A 24003-nucleotide genomic window follows, 5' to 3' on the forward strand; every position below is an offset into this window, starting at 1 on the left:
GGCACACAAACAGGGGTCTAGGCCAAGTCCTCAGGGTTCAGGCCAAGCCTTGCCAACAGTGAGACTGCTTCACAGACCCCCAGAGCATAAGAAACTTGTGGCATACAGAGGCAGCCTCAGCCCACTCATTTCCCCACAGCCACTCAGGCACATTCTCAGCCTGCTGCTCTAGCTTTCCCTGGGCACCTTGCCAACACAAGAGAGGAAGGAGGGTACAAAGGTCTCTGAGTAGTGCCCCCAGAGACTCAAAACTGGTATTTCCCAGGCCCCTATCCTCCACCTCCCCCATGCCTTTCGTACCCTAGATACCAGAAATGTGTGATCCTGGGGTAGACACAGGCAATATGGCCTCCTAGAATGTAGATGTAGAAGAAATGGATCCAAGCCAAAAGCAGGGATGGAGCTGGTGAGGGGAAGTTGTGGTTGTTTCAATGTAAAATGTTCCCTGTAGCCTCATATGTTTGGAATACTTGGTTCCCAGCTGGGGGCAATTTGGGAGGTGGAGCCTTGCTGGAGGAAGTGTGTTTCTGGGCACAGGTTTCAGTATACTATAGCCCAGCTGCCCTTTGCCAGAGCTAGATCACCCTTGCTGCTCCCTTCTCACGGTTATTTGAGAGATGTGATGACCAGCGTCTGCTCTGATAGGCTTTCCCTGCTGTAAACCAAAATAAACCCTTTTGACCCATCGGCTGCTTTTGGTTGGGTGTTTTGTCCCGGCAAGAAGGTAACTGCAACAGGACTCAACTTTAGTGAGAATGCCCACGGTGTGTGATGTCAGGTGGTGTTTCCATGGAGGCCAACAGAGGAACATCTTCTAGAATAGCAAATAGCATAAATATGTCTAGAGTGCCTCTACAAATCACAGCTAGGGGACGGAGAGAGCAGGCGAGCCCCCATTGAAGGTAGAGCTAGAGCCAGCCTCGAGCTCTGCCCTCTTCACGTCTCTGCCTTTGTCACAGAAGAGAAGCTGGGTGGTCTCCTGTCTTGAAAAATCCCCGTCACCAGACTTGCAAAGAAATCTTGTTTCCCCCACTCACGTTTCCCCAATTGGTTCTGCAACCTGGAGCGCCTTGGTTTTATTGTCTGTGATTTTGTCTCCAGACTGTGCCCTGGAACTGAAATCAATAGTGCTTGACACTTTACTCGCCATCCCTCTTCAATCTCGCATGTTTCTCTCACTAGCTCCAGGAGGCTGAGATGTTCTGGATGCTCATTTTACAGAAACGGAGACAGGGGTCTGGTTCTCAGGGTCAGTAAGTGGTCGAGCCTGGCTGGGAACCTGTGGAAGGGGAGCTCCTTCCCCCTTTGCTGGTAGCCCACCCTTCCGCTGACCCCCATGCCTGTCCCTGAGGTCGTGGGGCTAGACTGAGGGAGCTGACGGTACCCAATGCAGGAGCGGAGGACTGTAACGGCAACAAATGTGGGCTCTTTGGCTCTGCTCCCTTTGAGGGCCCTCTGCAGAGACACAGCTCCTGCATCTGCTGTGTGCCAGGCACCATTATCAGATGCTGCAATACACTGGTGACTAAACAGGAAGAGATCTCTGTTTTGTAGGGACTGTGCACTAGGAGGGAGAATGGGTTACGTGTTCTAGCATGGCAGGGGGCGATGGGCCACTCTCCTGCTTGTGGACTGGGCTATATCTTGACACCCTGGCCTTCTCCCTCCTCTGTGCCGGGCCCCATGTCTTGTTGCTTGGCTTACCGGTCCAGTCATTTAAATTATTTGTGCAATACTTACAACTACAGAATCTGGAAACACACAATACTTTTAATTAAAGAATTTCAATAAGGGCAATTAAACCTGGCAGGAGAGGATCTACGGCACACAGAGGGCTTAATTGGAATGGAAACCAAATTAAGTATGGAAGCAGCCATAAAAAAAAAAAATTGGAAGTTGAATGTATAGAATTAAAAATGCCGAGAATAATTCTGAGGGCTGGATTCCTTGCTCCCTGCCCAGCTCTTCCTCCTGGAACTGCAAAGAACCTGGGCAGAAGCTACAGCAGATGTTTACCAGGCCTTGGCCACGTGACTTGGGAGTGGCCGAGCCACTCAGAGATTCTCAGTTCAAATGACAGGGGCACCAGGCCACGTTGCCATCTTGATCCGGGAACCCCTCGGGTACAGATCCCAGGCCACGATACAGCCAAGCACCTCCCTGTCTCAGTTTTCCCAAGGGAGTGTCAGATGGTGGCTACGTGTGGATCAGCTAGTACCAAACTGTCCCTGCTCCTCCTGGAGACACATGCTGGGACATATTCCTCATAATCACCAGTCCTGTTGTACGAGACTGAGACTAGGGATGAGCTGGCATTAACGGTGGGAGCCGCCGTGCCCTGCTGAAAGTGTGTGGGTCACACCGCTGCTGGTGAGAGGGCCTGGGACGGCTGCTCGGGAGTTCATGGTTAACAGCGGCAGGAGCAGACTGGAAGCCCCGGGGGTCTTCTCCTTGCCTCGCTCTTTGCTGGAGAGCTAGCCGCTGCCGTCTAATCCCTCCCCCCTCCCCATGCCACCAGAGGCTTGGAAAACTAGACAGTTGTCCTCTGGTCCAATTGGGTGAGGCCTAAAAATGTTTTACCTTTTCTTAAAAATATATTTCCTGCCGGGTGTGGTGGCGCACGCCTTTAATCCCAGCACTCGGGAGGCAGAGGTAGGAGGATTGCCGTGAGTTTGAGGCCACCCCGAGACTCCATAATGAATTCTAGATCAGCCTGGGCTGGAGTAAGACCCTACCTTGAAAAACAAAACAAAACAAAACAAAAATATATATATATATATATACACACACACATATATATATATAATATAATTAATATATAATATATAATAATTTATATATATATATATATATATATATATATATATATATATATATATATATATATATTTCTTTGAGGGAGGATCTCACTCTAGCCCAAGCACACCTAGAACTCACTCTGAAACCCTGGCTGGCCTTGAATTCAAGGCAATCCTCCAGTCCCAGCCACGGTAATCCTCGTATCTCAGCCTCCTTCATAAAGTGCTGGGATTAAAGGCAGGAGCCGTCGTGCCCTGCTGAAAATGTGTGTGTCACACTGCTAGTGCCTTCAGGACCACACAGTAGTCACGACACTCTTTCAGCAAAGATGCGGCTCAGCTGTTGCCTGTCTCTGGGTAGGAGCTTCCAGAATACCTGGGTTGAGCTTGGGCTGACTTTCCCCGTAATCCAGGTGCGCCAGAGGAGGCCAAGTGTGTGCCAGACCCTGTATTCCACAGACTTCTCTGCTTCTTTCAAAGCTCCTGTTCCATCTTCTTACTAATTAATTTTCCATGGGCAGCAGCCCTGTGGGTCTTGGGCTTTAAGCACAGTGAGCTCAGAAAATTTCAGGTTAAGTACTTAATGATTAGTAATCAAATACTTCAAAGCATGGGTGGGACATGAGGCCTAGTTACAGAAACACCAAGATTAAGTTTCATGTACAGTAAAATGGTCTCTATGTGTGATGAATATTCAACATCCGATGTGTTCCATACGTACACTGGAGTTCTCACCCTTCAAGTGGACTCACCTGAGTCTGAATGAGATTCTGTCTGGGACTTGCTGTGAGGGGCCATCAGCTGGAGATGGATACTACAACGTCAGAAGCTGGACATCACCTGGGCCATAGTAAGTGTAACACCACAGCCTGATCATGTGCCAAACGCTGACACGGAGAGGCTGGCTCTAACAGCCACGAGCCCATCCCCAACACGCCTCCTCCAGCAAGGCTCCAATTCCCGCATTGCTACCAGCTGGGGACCTAGCATCCAGAACACATGAGTTTATGGGGGGCAGCAGACTAAAGTCTCCACAAGCTAGGTTTGTAGCAAGCCCAACAGCAAGCACAACCCTATCTTCATGGACCTCGTTGACTATTCTCAGGCATGCATGCAGGCTCACTGCAAAATCACATGCGTTGTATGTATATGAGTATGTATGCAGAGGTACACATACATGCACTTCTTACAACTTCAGATTTGGGAGAGGGTGACGGGGACATTGTATGCCAAACAGATTGTATACAGCATGGAGGGACAGAATGAAGTACAAGTCTGTATGAGCGTTTTGTTACTTTGTTTTATTGTGTCTTTTGGTTTTTCAGGGTAGGGTCTTGTTCTAGCCCAAGCCTATCTGGAATTCATATGTAGTTCCAGGCTGGCCTCAAACTCCTGGTGATTCTCCTACCTGTGCCTCCAGAGTGCTGGGATTAAAGACGTGTACCACCAGGCCCCGGCCATCTGTATGAGTATTTTTTTAAGCTTTTTTGTTTGTTTATGAAAAAGAGAGAGAGAAAGAGAGAATGGGCACACCAGGTCCTCTAACCATTGTAAAGATACTCCAGATGCATGTGCCACCATGTGTCTCTGGCTTGTGTGGGTCTAGGGAGTAGAACCAAAGTCCTTAGTCTATGAAGGCAAGCAATCTCTCCAGGCCTGTAGATGTATTTTTTTTTAAATTTTATTTATTTGAGAGCGACGGAGAGAGAGAAAGAGCAAGAGGCAGAGAGCGAGAGAGAGAGAATAGGCGTGCCAGGGCTTCCAGCCACTGCAAACAAACTCCAGACACATGCGGCCCTTGTGCATCTGGCTCATGTAGATCCTGGGGAATCAAGCTTTGAACCAGGGTCCTTAGGCTTCACAGGCAAGCCCTTAACTGCTACGCCATCTCTCCAGCCCTGTAGACGTATTTTTTTACAATAGGAGGATGGCCAGGATTTCCAGGCTGTGTTGCAGGCCCCCCCCCATCCAACTCTTGGTTCTTTGGTGGCCGTGTTGGCAAGGCCCCACTGGGAGTTCAAAGACACACAGAGCTGCCCCCGTCCCTCAGACCTGGGCTTGCTGCGTTCTTAGAGGAAACGTCAAGGACAGCAGCAGAGGTGCCGCTAATGGTAGCAAAGAGAAGTCTGGGGAGTGAGCTCAGGGGCCGGCCTGGAGGAGAGCAGACCCAGAGTCTGTCCAAGGACAGCTGGCTCTGACTTGTGGAGTCTAACTTGATGCAAGATGAGTAACCTGCTCCAAAATAACCCTAGTTGCAGAGCACATTGCTCAAGGAGCCCCACTAATCCTGCTAAAGCATCTCCCCCCACCATGCAGGGAGGAAGGGCTCCTTGACTTTCTCCAGCTCCAATCCCCAGGCGCCCTCAGCAAGCCCAGCTTTGAGAACCTTTCGTGCTGAAAAGAAAAGACTCTAATCGGGACTTCCATTATGGCTTGGGAAGAAAAACAGCCATTTATCCCCATGTCCTAGGAAGGGGCAGTGGGGAGAACGGCCCAGTTTTGAGGGACTGACAAAGCCTTTTTTCAGACGCTGGATGTTTTCTTGGTTATTTTTAGATCGGAGAAATCAGCACTTTCCCTTTCCTTCTCACCCCACAAAGATCAGGGGTAGATCTGATGTGATGGCTCAGCTCCCTGGAAATGGAGATTTTTCAAATGTGCCAAGCATCTATATGGTATTTACTATCTCAGGCACTACTCTTATTTTCTCAATTTTTATTAACATTTTCCATGATTATAAAAAATATCCCATGGTAATACCCTTCCCCCACTACTTTCCCCTTTGAAATTCCATTCTCCATTTTTTTTTAAAATAAGTATTATGGCTGGGTGTGGTGGTGCAGAGGTAGGGGGATCGTCAAGAGTCCAAGGTCATCCTGAGGCTACATAGTGAATTCCAGGTCAGCCTGGGCTAGAGCGAGACCCTACCTAGAAATAACAATAAGTAAATAATAATAAGTAAATAAGTAAATAAATATTATGTAGTAGCCACCAGGGTGCTCTAAGGCACTCAGTGTAATTATCGTTATTTTGCAGATGAGGATCCTGAGGCACAGACTGTTAGAGTTCAGACCTAAGAAAAGGCCTTTGCAGGTCCATACCTTAAACTACATACCATGGTTGCTTTGTCTCATGTAGAAAACCAGTCGGGGGTCTGGGGAGATGGCTCAGTGGTAAAGCGCTTGCCATGCAAGCATGAAGAGCTGAGTTCAGATGCCCCGTCCTCGTGACTGCCACATGTGGTAGCGTGCACCTGTCATCCCAGGCATGTGGAAACAGTGAGGACTCTGGAGGACAGAGGACACGCATCCCCATAGCACTACTCCTGAGGAAACAACCCCTTCAGTAGCGTCTTCAAGAAGGGCTCCAGCATTTGCTTAACCATTCAAAGCCATAGAGGGGATGGGTTGGGTGGTCTCCTCACTGTTGTTTCTGCAGCACTGATGTCTTGCCATCAAATTCTTCTGTTGCCCCACCTCTCCCTTTCCTGATCCAGGGGCCACTGACCAAAATGCCTCTTTCTCTAACACTGAATACCAGAGTTTCCCAAACCCCAGGATGACGGCAACTCTCAAAAGGCCAAAAGATGTACACTCAAGGCATGTGACTTTCCAGTCTCAGCATGTAGTCCCTGTGGAGTTCCTTAACCCAGGGGGTGTCAAGGGTGTTATAAAAACATGGACGACTGGAGAGGTGGCTTAGCAGTTAAGGCGCATGCCTGTGAAGCCTAAGGACCCAGGTTCAGTTCTCCAGGTCCCATGTAAGCCAGATGCACATGGTGGCACATGCATCTGGAGTTCATTTGCAGTGGGCTGGAGGCCCTGGCATGCCCATTCTTTCTTTCTCTCTCTGTCTCTAATAAATGAATAAAAATAAAATCTAAAAATAAATGCGGAAGACAACAATAACCACCTCTCATACACTCATGTAGAAGTAAAGGAGGAAAAGCTTTTTAAAAAGCAAGTGCCCAGCTTCAGCTCTTTTATTATAGTGAAAAATTGGACCAATGCATCTTAAGGATCTGCCTAGCTCGTCTGCTTTGGGTCTAAACTTGGGTGTGGCTTTAACAGCCTTTACCATCTACTCCCTCCTGACCCTTAGGTCCTGTCGCCCTCCATGTCTCACTGTGGATGAAACTGGTACAGACATGAGGTCCATTCTGGCCAAGGCGCGGTGGCATCTTCTGGCTCCCTTTGGGCTCATGTCTGTACCAGTTTCATCCACAAAGGCTGCAGCGCCCTCTGCTGTGTCTATAGCCTTAGGCGGGCTGGCCTCTGGGGTCAGCCTCCTTGACTCTGCAAATCAATCAGGTCTGAGGAAAGAATACGTTTTCAGTTGACTATAAAGGCATGTGTGCACTCTTCCCGTCTCTCTCCCTCTCTCTCTGTCCTGTGATCTCTACCTGGACACATAAGTCTGCCTTTCTCTTACCTGGTTGGGTAGGGGAGAGCACTGGGTTTCTGGGCTTGGGTTGTTTTCTTCTTGCCTCTGCTTTATGCTTTGGGGTGACCTCTCACTTACATTACACGTATGATTCCTCTTTGACCTCTGAATCTACCATGTGTGTATTTCCTTTACATTTTAGATCTACCCTGTAGTATTGCCTGGGCCTGCTTGCCTGTGTAAGTTCCCTAAGCCAAGGGCAGGTTTTACTACCCACTTCTCTTCTGGACTTGCCGGCCTCTGCTTTGGAAGTTCCCTCCGCTCCAGTCTCCCCCTGGACCTCCATTCCAAGGGACCTCACGAGCCATGCAGTGCCTTCCTGTCCTCGACATGCTTGTGACTCTGCTCCAGCCTTTCCCTAGACCCCAATTTCCTGTAAATGAACCCCACTTTATGATCTCTCCCAGATAAGCCCAGTAATTAATAACTTATCCTTCTTCAGTGTGTCTTTAATCAATTCTTTGTTAAAATAGGACAAGGACCCAAAATTAGGGTTCATAAGTTTGGGTGAACCCCAAAGTCCTGCATCATCATCACAGACTGTAAATTCAACTCACACCACACAGTGCTTTCATCTTTCTCAAGTACATTCGGGTCCATTCCTTAGTCCAGGAAGAGCTTCCAACTAGGATGCGCATTTGCCATTTTATGCCTCGGAACTGCCTCTATAACTTTCAAGATTCAGATCAAACAAGCCGTGTGTGTGAATCCATTGCTGAATTCCGCACACTAAGCCGTCATCCGGGCTCCCAGAACGCTGCGCACCTCTCTGCTTCTGTTCTCGCCAGCCTGTTTTGCTGTGCTGTTTTCGTGCTCGTGAGCTCCTCGAGGGCAGAGGCCGCACCTGATTCATCGCTGGATCCCTTCTGCCAACACCCCTTGCTCAATAAACGTCTGATGAATGACTGAAGGAGAGAATGTTCATCACCAGAAAATTGCTCATCAGAGCCCTGAACATCACCGTTGCCAGGAGGTGTTTCCATCAACTGTGGCTTCGGGATATCAGTATCCTAACACTGTCCCAGCTCAGCCCGGAGCACTGGAAATTAGGAGGAACATCGGAAATTCAGAGGAGCTTGCCGAGGTTACAGGAGAGGCACTTTATTTGTTAAACAGAAAATCAGGGGGTGAGATGGAACGCTAAGATATGCAAATACCTATTTTTTTTTGTAGAATGTAGGAGAATCACATGTGGTCCCCAGGAGAGTAAATAAAGCAAACCGTGAAGCTGGGAAGGATACTTGAAAACCCCCAGTGCAAAGCCCCTCCCAGCCCAGCTTCTGCGGCAGAACATTCTAGTTAGTCGGAACCCTATGTCATTTGCAAAGATTAAAACACGTGTCAAGAAAATTAGCCCAAAACTCAAGACTTTAATCATGTATGCGGCTCCAGGCTTCCACTGGCCTCATGAATGGTGGCTCCCCAATCAGAGAGGGCTTGTGGATGGATTCCAGGTCATCTGATAAATATTGATCATTTTGCATGAAGCAAGAATTACACATTTTAATTATTAACTAGCACACAAGAGTCACTGCTCAGGGCCTGTAAATTAGGAATTTAGAAATATTACTTCCAAAGAGCACCCTTTGTTAGAGGGATCAAAGATGCCATTGCCAAAGCACCCTGGGAGTTTTAATTAGGCATATGGCCCCAGCATGTGACACGCTCGCCACGTCTACTTTGTGGATCTCCGCGTCCAGTCAGGCAGGAATCCCATGAGGCTGTCTGTTCTCAGCCATGTGCTGACATGAGGCTTGGAGGGATCTGGATTTTGCGGTGTCTTAACGTGGGGACCCTGGCACACAGACAGATTGACAGACAGAGCTGTTTCCCTGCTGATTCCAGAGCCAGAGGAGGCTGGGTGGGAACTTGCTGGCATCAGAAATAGTCATCTATGGGTGGCATCAGGTCCCCAGAGCTTCGGGCCCCACGCTGGGCTGTCATTTCCAGAGGCTACCGCAGTGCACTCAGAAGCCACTGCCCTCCCCCCTTCCCCAGCGATGCTTGCCCAGGCCCGGAGTCCCAGCCACACCTGTAAACGTGTCCATCCCAAGCACTGAAGGCTGAGCCTCTAGGATCAGCCTCAGGCTCGTCCCTGAGTGATGCCCGTGGGGACAGGGAAGGACTCTGGGGGCACCAAGGTCATGGGGAAGGGGAAAAACATGGCTAAACCTTCAAATGGCATTTCAGCCTCTTGCTGCCATTATCCTCTTTCCCCTTCTACACTAGTCGACCTCAGCTCTACAATCTCCACCAGACAGTGCTTTCAAGAGCCCAGAGTTAAATGTGTCCCGGGATGGCACAGCCTCACCCCCTTGCGATGGTCTCCACCCGGCCCTGGGTCTCTCCCAGCCTCTTCTCCAGCTCTCCTCTACACCCCAGGATCTAGCCTCACCTGTCAGAGTGCTGCAATGCGGTATGGCACATACTGTGCCTTCTGGGGAGTTTTCTGCTCTGTCTAAAGGCTCATACACATCTAGAACATTCCAGGTTAACTTCCTTATCTTCTGAAAAGCCACCAGCTCTGCCCTGTTCCTGTCCCACCACCACCAACTTCCTGTTCCATTCACAGTCCCAGCAGGCCTCAGGGAGTGACCCTCCTAGACCCTAATATGGTCCCAAAGACCCTGAGGTCTTAGATATGAGCCTGGCTTCATCCTGGCTAAGTTAGCTCTGCTCACTTCCCCAGACCTGGCATGTCCCTTCAGCTCCCTGTGGCCCTCAGCCTACAAGCCTGTTTTGCCCTTGACCTAAGGCAGAAAACGCACAGCCATTCCTTCTAGAACATAGGCAGATGCTTGCACCATTCTTGGCCATTCCTGCCTGTTCCCTTGAAAGAGGGAAGACGGGAGATACAACCCTGACATGTTCTCCTCTGGGACACAAACCTGGCACGGGACATTGATAAGGTCCCCAGCAGGTGTGGTGTGAGTCAGCAACAGTAGGACTGGAGAAGATGGGCTTCAACAGGCAAGGAAGACAGGAAAACACAGAGCTGGCATCTCATACCACAGCCCTGACCTTGGCTGCTCCAAAAAGTCCTGTCACTATTAGAAGTATAGAAGGCAATGTGTGAGACGTTTTGTAATGGCCAGCGGAAGTACCTTAAGGGTGCTCCTTTCCTCCTCTGTACCTCAGTTTCCTTACCTATACAGCTGTCATAGTGCACAGATCACTGCAGTCAGAGGTGTTCAAGGCCCTACAGTATGCTAAGCACTTAGCGCCCGGCACCGGGCACTGTGTGCATGTTGGCTGTGAATCTCCTTGGCAGTGATGCATGGCAAAGGTCTCACAGTCAGAAAGGTGTGGAGATAGGAGTTAATGAGTCCCCTGCACGCTGTCTGATTTTACTGGACCACGCACATTTCACAGGCTTGGCTGGGTCTCCCAGAGCTGCTCCATGCCTCCTCTTCTTCGTAAGCTCCCTGCGAAGCCTCCACCCATCTGCTGTCCTGGCTCGGGCTCTGGCTCTGGCTCTCTAACTAGCCCCTAAGTCCATGACCTTGTTTTCACCTCGCTGTTCAGAGTTGACCTTCACCATCCTCTTAGGCCCTGAGGGTCTCTCTAAATCCTCTGGTTCCCATCCCCAGGCCATAGCCTGAGATGCCTCGTTGTTCATAGAGTATGATCTCCTAGGGCTCCCCTGACTGGCTCACCATCAAGGACAGGGTGATGAAAGCAGGATTGGATCAAGGCTCCTTGTCATGACATCAGCCTCCTTCCTCCCCAGGGCAGAAGCAGATTGCTGGGAAGCTTGAGTCATGGGCCTGTGCATCTCAGTCCCACGAGTACTGGCATTTCCCTCCTGGCCTCCCTGGCAGCGGCCATCTGCTCAGCTTGTCGGGCAGCCTTGGGCTCTAGGATGCTGTGGGCTCCTTGACCTCCCACGCCAACATCCCACCTGGCCACCTAGGAGACCGGTGTGCCCATTCATGGGTGGAAACTGATCCTCTGAGCAAACGCCCTGGGGTAGTGCCACCTCAGGACAGAGGCCAAGGGGCCTTTAACCAAAGCAAGGCATCTGGATCCACGGACGTCATTTCACAATGGGAGGCTGTGAAAGAGGCCCAGTGTACGGAAACAAGTTAAGTATGGGCCCCGGAATTGATGGAGACCAAGTCAAATTCCAAGGTCACTACCACGGAGACTGTCCTTCACGAATGATCCCAGACACTGCCCTGAACAGAACCTACAGTAGCTCCATACTGCCACAGACCAGGGACCTGGCACTGTCTGTACACGGGGCACTGGGCTTTGTTGCACGAGGTGTGTGTATAGAAAAGCACGTGAAGGTTTAAAGTCGCAGTTTAAATGCCAGCTTTGCTTCTCTCTGTGACTTTGGGCGGGCGGTCCCTCTCGCTGAGCCTCAGTTTCCATCAAAGAAAGTACTGATTTCCTTCATGGTTAATATTAGGAGTGTGACAACGATGTGTATGGCTCCCCCCAACCCCCAGCTCACGTGCAACCCCTGAGGTGGCCTGAGATCACGGACCTCACTGTGCCAAAGTGTGCCTCCCCTCCACGTCGGCCGCGGCCCCCGTGGTCATTCGCCTGGTGTGCCTGCCTGTGGCCGTCCCTGCCCGCCCCGGGCTGGTACCTGAGAGAGCTGCCAGTGCAGTTTCATCCTCTTGGCCTTGGCGTAGCTGCACTCGATGAGCCGCGGGTGGCTGTTGACATCCACCAGACACCGGTTGTCATCGTCATCGACCGTGGGGCTCAAGGCGCCCACGTGGAGCTGCTGGCTACTCGTGTAGTATACGTTCTGGGGAGAGAGTGCAGGAGGAAGGAGGTGGTCAAATGTCAGTGGCCAGAGAGATGGAAGTAAGTGGCTATCGTCCAGACAGCTGGCAAAGAGATGGGCATATACTGGTACTCACTGTACCGTCTCCCCAAGATCCCCAAGATTTCTTTTTAAATTTTTATTTATTTATTTATTTGAGAGCGAGTGAGCGAGAGAGAGAGAGAGAGAGAGAGAGAGAGAGAGAGAGAGAGAGAGAGAAGGGGCACGCCAGGGCTTCCAGCCACTGCAAATGAACGCATGCGCCCCCTTGTGCATCTGGCTAACGTGGGTCCTGGGGAATCGAGCTTTGAACCGGGGTCCTTAGGCTTCACAGGTAAGCGCTTAACTGCTAAGCCATGTCTCCAGCCCTGCCTAAGATTTTTATATCCAATGACTTTCAGGTCCTTTTCTTCTACGGTGGGCAACAAGAAACTCTGTTTAGTCATGATCCAGAATAGCACTGGTCCACATGTATAACTGAGACAAAAGTTTCAAAAAAAAAAAAAAAAGAAAGAAAGAAAAGAAATCAAACCCTTGCTGGATGACACACATGCTGACATTTTCTATTCTACTTTTCCATTGAAAAACATTGGCCATAACCTTCTAAATTGATTTCACCACCCACAGTGTGGAGAGCACCTCTTGAATCCATTATGTGCAGACGCACTGACTTCCTCCATAAATATTTCGTGCCAGATGCTACGCTTGGCTAAGAGACAAATGCAAAGGCTGGGCTGTGCCTTGGGGAGCTCTGCGTCTGTGGGGATGAGAGCTGAGGGACCCCGAATTTCCATCTCCATGGAGACTGTGATAGACAAGGGCTACCAGCATTGTCCAAAAGGACAAATGGCAAATGTCTTTTTGGCATATGTAGTATATATACATGCTTGTATATATGTGGGTGCGTGTCTACAGGTGCACATGTGTGTAGAGGCCAGAGGCTGATGTTAGGTGTCTTTTTCTAGTACTTTCCCCCTGATGTAATGAGACCTTTAACCCGGAGCTTACCACATCTGCTAGTTCTAGCTTGCCCCGGGAATCTCCTATCTCTGCCTTCCTGAGTGCTGGGATTTGAGGCAGGCTGCCACACCCACCCAGCATTGGTGTGGATACGGGAGGTCCACCCTCAGGTCCTTATGCTTGTACGATGAGCGCTTTATGACAAAACCATTACCACAGCCCTAGATGGTAAATATTTTTGACTTTGAAGGTTTGCTGGGAGCCTCCAAGTCCATCTTCCCCTATGGCGATGCTGAGGGGAAGTCATAGGATATCACACCTTGCTCGACTCACAGCAGTGGCTTATTGCAGCAAAGGGTCAGTAAAGGGGAAAAGCGTGGGACCCAAGTCTGGGAACCAGGCATGAGCTTCCAAGGGTCCTGCTCCAGCAGTTGCACAGGCTGATTTCTATTCCCTAGTAATAGGTGTGACAAGATGTGTGAAATGCCATCTACCAAGGAAGCCCGTTGGAGCCTCGGCTCACAGGATCTTGCAGGGGCCAATCATGCAGGCAGCCTCAGGCTGGCACACAGAAAAATGCCTGGCTTCCAAAGGGAGAATGGGTGTGCCGCATGAACTGTGGTGCTTGCTCATAGGCGCAAGAAGGCCTCTTCTCCTACAGACAAAACCTGCCTGAAGCTCACGTTCCCAGATGCCAGTCATGGGCCACCTTGTAAGCTGGCATCTTGCAGGACAGCAGGCAGGCCTCTCTCTATATGGACTGTGCACAGAAGACCATAAAACCTCTGAGACCTCGCATCTGCTCTCAGAGCACAACGCGCTCATGACAGAGCATAAACAAGTGGGTGTTTTCCAATAACACTTCATTTTCAAAAGTAGAGGTCACATGGGCCGTTGTCTCTCCTGGTCTAGAAGGCTGCAGGACCCTTGTCTTCAAAGTTCTCAGTCACCACTGGCTCTGAGTGGGAAGTCATAGGATGCTCTGAGCTCTGCTCCTGGAGTCACTCACTGTAGGAATTCCACCATCTCTCCCCTCCTTTCCAGAAATCAGGCCTCATGAGCAGAGAGACTAGGTTTCTTTGCTTTAGGTAAGAATTCAAGGTAACCCCTAATGTTACAGTGACTTATTCAGAAATTCTTTTTCTTATTTTATTTTTATTTTTTATTAATTAATTTTGTATTTGGCAAATACAGTTAGTTTGGTACCATTATTAGTCTCATCCATGACTTGCCTCCTCCCCTTGGCCCCTCCTTGTTGAGGTATACGGGTCATGCATTGTGGAGTTAGCCCTCAGTTATGGGGAAGATAAATGTCTCTGCATATCATGACCCAACATGATAGGCAAATATTGGTTGGCTGGTTAAAAATGGTTTCAAAAGTATAGACAAGTGCTTTTTAAACACAGATGCAGGGCATAAAAGGCCCACAGTGGCAAGGAAGTCTGGATAAAAGAGGTGGTACTTCATGGGTGTGCTCTAGCAATTCAGGAAATTATATGAAATGCCATAGACCAGTAATATCGGTCCACAGGAGACAGATGGTATACTCAAAGTCAAGGACACCGAGGAGAGTGTGACAAAGCATTTTCCCAATGTACAAGTGTGGTGGTTTGAGTCAGGTGTCCCCCATAAACTTAGGTGTTCTGAATGCTAGGTTCCCAGCTGATGGATATTTAGGAATTAATGCCTCCTGGAGGGAGTGTATTGTTGGGGGCGGGCTTATGGGCTTTATAGCCAGTTTCCCCATGCCAGTGTTTGGCACACCCTCTTGTTGCTGTGTCCCACCTTATGTTAGCCAGGGGGTGATGTCCACCCTCTGCTCATGCCATCGTTTTCCCCTGCCATCGTGAAGCTTCCCCTCGAGCCTGTAAGCCAAAATAAATCTCTTTTTCCCAGAAGCTACTCTTGGTTGGGTGATTTCTACCAGCAATGCGAACCTGACTGCAACAACAAGGTATAGGTAGACCAGTGTCAAAAATCCCTGAAGAGAGCTGGAGAGATGGCTTAGCAGTTAAGCACTTGCCTATGAAGCCTAGGGACCCTGGTTTGAGGCCCGATTCCCCAGGACCCATGTAAGACAGATGCACAAGGTACCACATGCATCTGGAGTTCATTTGCAGTGGCTGGAGGCTTTGGTGCATCCTTTCTCTCTGTATTTCTCTGCCTCTTTCTCTCTCTGTCTGTTCCTTTCAAATAAATAAATAAATAAATAAAATAAACAACAGCAGCAGCAATCATAACAAAAAGAATTTTAAAAAATCCCTAAAGATAGTCTGGCCCCTTGTTGGGTGAGGGGTGATAAGTTAGTGTCTATAGGGATAGTCTGGCTTCCTGGGGATGGTGGCTATTCCAGTGCCCTGGGAATGGATAGTGACGTGGAACTGTTAATACCTTGAGACTCAAAGGTCTGAGAGGCGAGAGGGGAAAGTTCTGCAAAGAGAGTTGCCTCGGGAGGAGGGCTTGGGGGACGGATAAGCCATGCTAAAGGCATAGTCCAGCCTCAACCCCCCTTCCCACTCTGGTCTGCAGAGCCAACCTCTTAGCAACACCCAACTAGTAGCCAGAGACCAGGAGTGCCCACCGAAACATCCCATCCAGCAGCCTTCCTGGGTGGGAGGAAGAAGTTGGGCGTCAGGGTCAAGCAGAAGACATTCATTAGAGCTAAAAATCTGCTCTCTTAGCTCATCTTACAGATCATCAGCTTTAGTAAAACCATGCACGTAGACATCAAAGTTGCCAGCATGACTTTTGTGCTGCTGTTGTTCCCATATTGGAGGCGAAAGGTCACAGTGACAGAAATTCAGGGCAGAACAAAGCGGCAACGTCCAGCTCAATGTGATGTAACCAGAACACAAGAGACTACTTCAAACCTACAGTGGGTAAGAGATGGTTTCTAGTTGCAAGCCTAAAGAGGTCCACTGTGTAGCCTGGGTATCTAGGTTACCATCAAGAAAAGCTGGTGATCATCTGAGACCTCCAATTTATCGGAGTTGAGAAAGAATTTGTCACCTGGTAGGATTTAGGAAATCAAGTAGCTGTACAGTTAGACATCACACAACCATCCAATCAACAAGCTATCTCCACGACTGATCCTGGGGATGCAGAGGTGAGAAAACCCTGGTTTCTATCCTAGAGTAACCAGCTGAAATAGTAAATATTCATTATCAACTTGACAGGGTTCAGGATCCCCTAGGACACACACCCCTGGGCATGTCTGTGATAGTGCTTTCAGAGAGGTTTAAGTGAGGAGGGAAGACCTACCGGAATGCAAGCGGCTCTAGTCAAAGAGCTGGAGTCCTGGGCCGAATAAAAAGAAAACGGGGGGCAGGACACTGGCATTCGCCTCTCTCTGCTCCCTGATGTCAGGTGCGATGTCACTGGCTGCCCCATGCTTCTGCCGCCGTGCCTTCGTGACATGACGGACTGACTGGCTTCAACCCGTGAGCCCAAAATAAACTCTTCCCCTCTCGAGGTGCCTTTTCCAGGAGGTTTGTCACAGTGACGAGAAAAGTAACTAATACACCCGTCATATACCAGGAAGCAATGAACCCACGTAACCTGACATATGAACTGTATTTGGTTCCTCCCCTCTCCCAGTCCAACATGTGCACCTTTCAACTGGAATTGAAAAATTACCTACACTAGAAAGCTTTCCCTGGGCATGTAGAAGCACATGGCTTCAGCCTGCCATCTGTGTCTTACACCTGACGGTGACCACCTGCTTATGCCCCTTGGTTGGATACCATGTGATCTCAGTAAGGGCAACTCTCTCCAACTTGGGAGCCAGAACACAGATGCCCCCTGAGGCTCAGCAGCTCGGGGCGGAAAGACAAGAGTGGCCAGGGTCCAGTCACTTCCCTCTTCCCTTCCTCCCTGTCATCAGTGCCTGTGTCTTGTCCCCAGGGTGGGCTCCACAGACACAAGTGGCCATCCGGGTAATAGCTGGAATCAGTTTTATCCACTTAGCTGCTCTGAAGTGCCCGGGGAGATGCTCTGAGAGACATGTGCACACTTACTATCTACTACAGCTGTCACCGGACCTATTTATTGCTCTAGCGTCTGGAAAAATCATAATAGGGGACAGACAGTTGTTTGTTATTTAAAAGGCAAACAATAAAGAATGTCTTGACTGGTGTAACCACACAGCTGGCAGATCACAGACGGATGGATTCAGCAAAAAGGACTCTCTCAAGCCCTCGGACATCCCCAAAGCCCATCCAGCAGCTCAATAAATGGCCTGAATGCCAAAAGTGGGGGGAGAGTTTTGGGCGAGATGCCCCCTATTCAATGCATACAGGCCCAGAAAGCATGGTTACGCTTCCTGATTAGTGGGGAGCCTTGAAGCTTTAAACAAGACGTGATTTAAAACGACAACGGTATTCTCAGCAGTGCGCGAGACATCTCTACCAGGTCCTCCAAGGCTCAGGGACCTTTGCAGAAGAGATGGCAGAGAGAATGCATGAGCCAAAGGATGGGGCGGAGTACTTTTCAGTACTGTCTTCCAGACACACAGTGGCCATGACGCTCATCACCTCCCAGTGGTTGACACTACCTACACAAGACCTGGATCATAGGAGGGGAAAACATGCTGACATCAAAACAGAAGAGAGACTAGTTGCAGAGAAGAAGGGATTCAGTGGAGAAGGGAAGGGGAGGGGGAGAGGGAAGGCTGAGGGAGAACATAACGAGTATGGTCTATTGTCTATATATATATGGATGTTTTCAATAAGAAGCTTTTTTTTTTTTTTTCCAAAAGAAGTGAATTAGAGCTGTGGTCCACAACAGGGGGCAATTTTATTTACTGATAACTTTACACCTGTATGTAACATATTTTGATCCTATTCCCCATCACTACCCTCTCTTGTCCCTTTCCTACTTTCCTTTTCCCAATTAGTCCCCTGCGGTAGTTTGAATGTCACGTCCCCATAGTCTCAGGTATTTGTGATTAAGTTTCCTATTTAGTCTCCCCTTCTTAGAGTCTTTGGGAGGTAGAGCTCTGCTGGAGGAAGACTGTCGCCAGCAGGAGACTCTGGAGTGGAATCCAGCTCCGTGTGTGTTCAGAGTCACTTCGTGCAGGCTTGCTGAGTTTGCTTTCTGCAGTGGATGTATGGCGAAGGGAGCCGGCTTCTCCTACCCAGATGAAGTTGCCCCTGGAAACTGTAAGCCTAAAACAAACTCTTTCCTCCCATAAGGGGCTTTTGGTGAGGCATTCCATTCCAGCAACGAGATGGTCACTACAGCACACCCCTCCTCTATTCATGTCTTTCTTTTCATGACTCGACAAATTTAATTGGGGTCACTTGCATGAGCATGGGTGGGGTTTACATAGGGAGCATGAACAATTACCCATGGCTACACCACTGGAGAAACATCTCCCCTTCCCCTAGCAACCATCTACTGCCAATAGTGCCTCAGTGAGGGGGTGGAACCCAGTCTGGGAGGTCTGGAGACAGCTGGTGGCCAGGACTGGGGGAAGGGGAGCCTATTTCATCTAGAAGAGAATAAGTCAGGGATGTAGCATCTTTCAGTAACGGTAACTGTCTAGCTCAAGATGTCATAACGCCAGTGTCCAGCAACCCTGCCTCAGACCGCTAACAGTCAAGCTGAAATCTCTTTCATTGTACTGTGCACCAGGCTGGAAGTGACTCATGTGCTCCATCCCAATAAACCTTGGCAGTAACACTGTGGGGCAGCACATGGTGAGTACCCCGTATCTGAAAGCCTTGGGAAGTATTTTAGACTTCAGGTATCTTTAGGGTAATGGATGATTTGCATATACACACAAGAGATGGGACCCAAGTCCAAACAGGAGATGCATTTGTGTCTAATCTATACCCCATACACACAGCCTAAAAAGTAACTGTATACAATATTTTTGGTATGTTCGCATGTTGCTTGTAACATCACATATGAGGTCAGGTATGGCATTTTTCCATTTACAAAATCATGGGGGTAATCAAAAAGATAAAAAGATCATGTCACATTTTGGAAATTCATTTTTTTTTTGGATTAGGAAAGCTCAAGCCATATGACTATTATCCTTAATATTTTTTTTTTCGAGGTAGGGTCTCACTCTAGCCCAGGCTGACCTGGAATTTACTATGTATGTACTTCCAGGGTGGCCTTGAACTCACGGCGATCCTCCTACCTCTGCCTCCCAAGTGCTGGGATTAAAGGCGTGCGCCACCACGCCCGGCTTATCCTTCATTTTTGTAGGTGAAGAAACTCAGGCAAACTATGTACTTTGAGAGGAATTAAGCACTAAGTCTAAAGTCACACCGCTGGTGACAAACCGCTGAGATTTATTTAAACCGAGGCAGTGACTCCAGAGCCAGGTGTGAGACTACTCATCCGGCCAGCTGGCTTCCGGGCCTCGTCCACCTCTAGCAAGTAGGCTGACTGAGAGGAGACTGGCTTCCCCAAGGTCCCGTGCGGCCACTGTGGGCGCTGTACTGACTACCAGCAGACTACAGCGTCCCTTTGCTCAAAGTCCAATGGCACATGGCGCTGAGGTGGCAGCAATGCCTCCTGTAGCTGTCAGAGGCCAAGGCGAGCTGATAACCCTGTCTGGACGTTTTACAAAGCCCCAGGGCACAGAAACGACATCCCGATCACTCTCCCCCCCCCAGCTGCGAATGATGGATTTTGCTCCTTCTCTACTCAGCCCCATACAGCTCAGCACGGCTGAAAACCCAACATTACATTCTGATGCTTGCTGGAGAAAGAAAAATCACCCTGCAACTCCGAGGACAAACATATCCGTTCCTTACAAAGTGGAGACGCTTTCCTCATCCCCAGGCTAGGGCCTGAACAGCTAAGCTAGACACAGTCACAGAGCCCAGCTTCCTCTGCCATGGGGTGGGCTGGGGATTTGAGACAGGAATGGAAAGAAAACATTCCCTTTTCTGTAGACCTGTGTGCCAAGGGTTCTGCCAGGTATGTCCACGTTCAGGGTTCAACTTCCCTTTGTGAGGAGGGGGAGACCTGGCTGAGTGTGAAGTTGTGAAAACAGTGATCGGGCAAGGGCCTGGGAAGGTGCTGCCTGCCTTCTCCTGCCCAAGGCACATTCCCAGAATGGGTGACTTCTTAGCAGTTCAGGGCCTGCATCTCCCTTCCAAGACAACAGCCCAAATGGTCCCCCACCCTTCCACAGCCCTGGGGGCTACAGCTGAGGTCCCATCTCCACCAGGCCCTCAACCCGACTGGTGCAGGCAGAGGTTGGTACCAAGGGACAGCAAACCCCCTCCCTTCCAGATGCTAGAGAATGGAGAAGAGCCAGGAGAGAAGGGGGGAGCTCAGTGGTGCATGCTTCAGAGAAGGTTCTAGAACTTCCATGGGAAAGAAAATAGCTGCTCGTCAGTCCTTTGCATGGCAAGAACCAAGTGAGACACACCCACCTCTTTCTGGCCATTTCCAGGGATGCCTGGAAGAAACGAAATACACTAAGGATTGCTGCCACCCAACACAGGATCGAGGCGTTTCTGCTCTCTTTGGCAGTGGGACACTTACCAGGAAGCACCATACATGAGGGTGTCGTTGCAAGAGTTAAAAATGGGGTCATTGAAGGGAGGGCCATGCATCCCAGGTTAGCTGTAAATGTGGCCCAGCACATTTGTGGATGACAACATCATGTCACAGTGTCATAGGTTGGATACCCCTGAAAGTCCACGAGGCTAGAGTTCGCTGCAAGCGAGAGCTCCTAATACCATCAAGCTAACAGTGCCCACTTTGGGTCCACATTACTCAGGGAGCATTAAAATGCACCACCATGGTGGGGGGTGGGGCTAGCATGGGTGCTGTTGTGGTTTGAATGTGAAATGACCCCACATGGGCTTATGTGTCTGAACACTTGGTCTCCAGGTGCTGGTACTGTCTTTGAATGTTAAGGAACCTTTTGGAGATGGAGCCTGGCTAGAGAAAATGGATCACTGCGGGCACGTCTTGAGTTTTTTTTTTTAAAATAATTTTTTTGTTTATTTGAGAGCAACAGACAGACAGAGAAAGAGGCAGAGAGAGAGGGAGAAAGAGAGAGACAGAGAGAAAGAGAGAAAAACAGAGAGAATGGGTGCACCAGGGCCTCCAGCCATTGCAAACGAACTCCAGAAGCATGTGCCCCCTTGTGCATCTGGCTTATGTGGGTACTGAGGAATCGAGCCTCGAACTGGGGTCCTTAGGCTTCACAGAAAAGCGCTTAACCACTAAACCATCTCTCCAGCCCCAAGTCTTGAGGTTTTATAGCTTAACCTCAGTCCATTTCATGTTTCTTTGCATCTTGTTCTATCAAGATATGAGAGGAAGAGGAGTCCCAGCTCATATTCCCGCCCCTTTATGGTGACTTGTATTCCCTTAGACTATGAGTCAAAATAACCCTTCCTCCCTTAGAACTGTTTGTTGTCCAGTGTTTGGTCATAAGTAAAACTAATATTAGAAAAAAAAAAGCAATACAAGGATTTATTTCAGAAGATTTTAGGGTATAGTCACAGTTGAAAACTGGCTATATTAAGACCTTGGGGGTTGGAAAGATGGATAAATGGTTAAAGGCATTTGTTTGCATAACTTGGTGGCTTGGGTTTGATTGCCCAGCACTCACATGAAGCCAGATACACAAAGTGGTTCACATGTCTGGAGTTAGTTTATAGCAGTAGGAGGCCCTGGCATGCCCATTCTCTCTTCTTTTGCCCTTTCTCTGCTTGAAAGTAAGTAATCAATAAAAACAATTTTAAAATTATAACAAAGAAGACTTTGGGTAGCCTAGAATTAAAATATAGGGGTAGCACTTAGGATTCCTGAATTCCAAGCCCCTCTTTGTCATGAGCGAAGCTGTGCCCTTGTCTACAGGGTACTGCTTTTAAGACTCTGAGGAGAGGGCTGGAGAGATGGTTTAGCCGTTAAGGTAAACTCCTGCAAAGCCAAAGGACCCAGGTTCAACTCCCCAGGAACCACATAAGCCAGATGCACAAGGGGGCGCATGTGTCTGGAGTTCATTTGCAGTGGCTGGAGGCCCTGGCGTGCCCATTCTGTATCTACCTCTTTCTCTCTCTCTGTCTCAAATAAACAAATGAAAAAGTAAAAAATAAATGAATAAATAAATAAAGAAGACTCTGAGGAGGGTGGCCAAGAAGCCAAGGAGCACCAATGCTTGGGACAATGTTTCTCCAAGTGTGGTCTGTGTCATGTCATCTGGAAACTTGTTTGAAAGCCTGAGCTCAACTGTGGAATAATTACATAAGAAATTCTGAGGATGGGGCTCAGGAATTTGTGGTTTAACAAGCTCTTTAGCCAAGAACATTGGAGAGCCACTAGTCTAGCAAGAAGGTGGTGTGCTGGGGTAGAAAGAACTGACTCCCCACTAGATACATCCTAAGCCTCAATTTCCTGACTTTTAAAAGGCAGATGTTGTGAAGACTTAAACATATTAGCCACAGGGGCTACAGGACAGGGACCAGGCAGGCACGGAGCAGGGTTTCCATAGGAAGATACATGAAGGGTACCCCCTTTATCTCTGTGGTCTTCCTGAATCTGACTGCTCACAGAAACAGCAGGCATGGTTCTAGAAATGGTAGTGGTGGGGGGAGGAAGAAGGAAGTGGAGGCTTGTGGTATTAAATTTCAATTTACAGAATGGTGACTGCGACATCCAAAATAATGTGTCAGAAATGGGCTCTTTATCGTCTTTATTCAAGAATGAGCTGCACGCCTCTGTAGACAGGCTGGGCTGATTTAAGAGTTTGGTTATTGGTCATTAACCCCTTGCCACAGAGGTCCATTACTGTGCCCAGGACCACAGCGTGATGGTGGTAAGTCAGGAACGAGAGGGGTGCCTTCCATCAGGGCCACATGGAGGATAAAAAGCATGTACAAGCCCTATAAGGGGCAGCTATACACAAGGCGATATTTCTAGCGAATCCGTTTCCTCAGAGCAGTAAGCTCACCAGTGCCCCAGCCTTGGGAAAGATGTGGTAATGGTAGCTCAACCCATTTGTTGGTAGGTGATGTGGCTCAACTCAGCAACTTCCCTTCAATATACCAGACCCAAAAAGCAGAGAGGAGCAAGTCACGTCCCTCCTTTGAGCTGCTAGCCACGTGCAGCACAGTACCTAGAATATTCTTGAGGCTGAGCTTAGAACAGCTGCCAGGTCAGCCCAGGGCTGGTGATGATCTCTATCTAGGGAGGCCCACGAGTGACGGCATTTGAACACAGCCTCAGAGGAGGGGAGTGCGCCCAGATAATAGGTAAGGAAAGGAAGTCCTGGCAGAGACAGCAGGATAAACAGGCCTCAGGGGTGTGACAGCACCAGGCTCTAGAAGTGGGATGGGAAGATGAGGGAAAAGCAGATAAGGGTTACAGAATAAGGATAGCATGCTGCTGGACAGATGAGAGCCTAGACCGGCCTCACCTGAGGAGAAGAAAAAATACACACACACACACACACACACACACACACACACACACACACACACACTCTTCTAATCAGAAACATCCATGGACTAGAGGTGACTCAGAAGATGTGAGGCCTGTCTGATGATTCCAGTCGCGTGTCTACAGAGCAGCAGGGAAAAGTAGTGGAGCTCTTGACCACAGAATTGCCTTTGAACTTGAGGATAGATAGAAAAGGCAGAGCCAAGAAGCCTGGCTTTTGCTTTCCCCACTTTGCATCCAGGAAAACATCCACACAGTACTGCCACTGGAGTCATTGGGCTTGGAACATTTAACTTAGACTCACAATTGTAGGTGGGCAATAAAATGTTCCCTGCCCTTGTATCCCCTCCTTCCTGAACTAATATACGTCCCCACATCACTATCCGTACATTTAGCCTCATGTCTAGCTTTCAACAGTATGGCATATGCCACATGCAATCACAGGCTTTAAGAATAAGCATGTGGGGCTGGAGAGATGGCTTAGTGGTTAAGCGCTTGCCTGTGAAGCCTAAGGACCCCGGTTTGAGGCTTGGTTCCCCAGGTCCCACGTTAGCCAGATGCACAAGGGGGCGCACGCGTCTGGAGTTCATTTGCAGAGGCTGG

The 24003-nt window shown here is 49.1% G+C and overlaps 1 protein-coding gene across 2 annotated transcripts in view; it reads right to left on the bottom strand.

The window, feature by feature from the left end:
* The window catches only part of Galnt18 (polypeptide N-acetylgalactosaminyltransferase 18), a 383580-nt gene that overhangs the window by 10269 nt on the left and 349308 nt on the right, over positions 1 to 24003 (bottom strand). For both annotated transcript variants that reach the window (XM_045145464.1, XM_004650865.2), the window contains exon 10: positions 11839 to 12003. In XM_045145464.1, the coding sequence (XP_045001399.1) occupies positions 11839 to 12003 (165 nt within the window). The remainder of the gene's footprint in view (positions 1 to 11838; positions 12004 to 24003) is intronic.

The sequence above is a fragment of the Jaculus jaculus genome, chromosome 3 (genome assembly GCF_020740685.1).
Source record: "Jaculus jaculus isolate mJacJac1 chromosome 3, mJacJac1.mat.Y.cur, whole genome shotgun sequence".
Classification (NCBI taxonomy): domain Eukaryota; kingdom Metazoa; phylum Chordata; class Mammalia; order Rodentia; family Dipodidae; genus Jaculus; species Jaculus jaculus.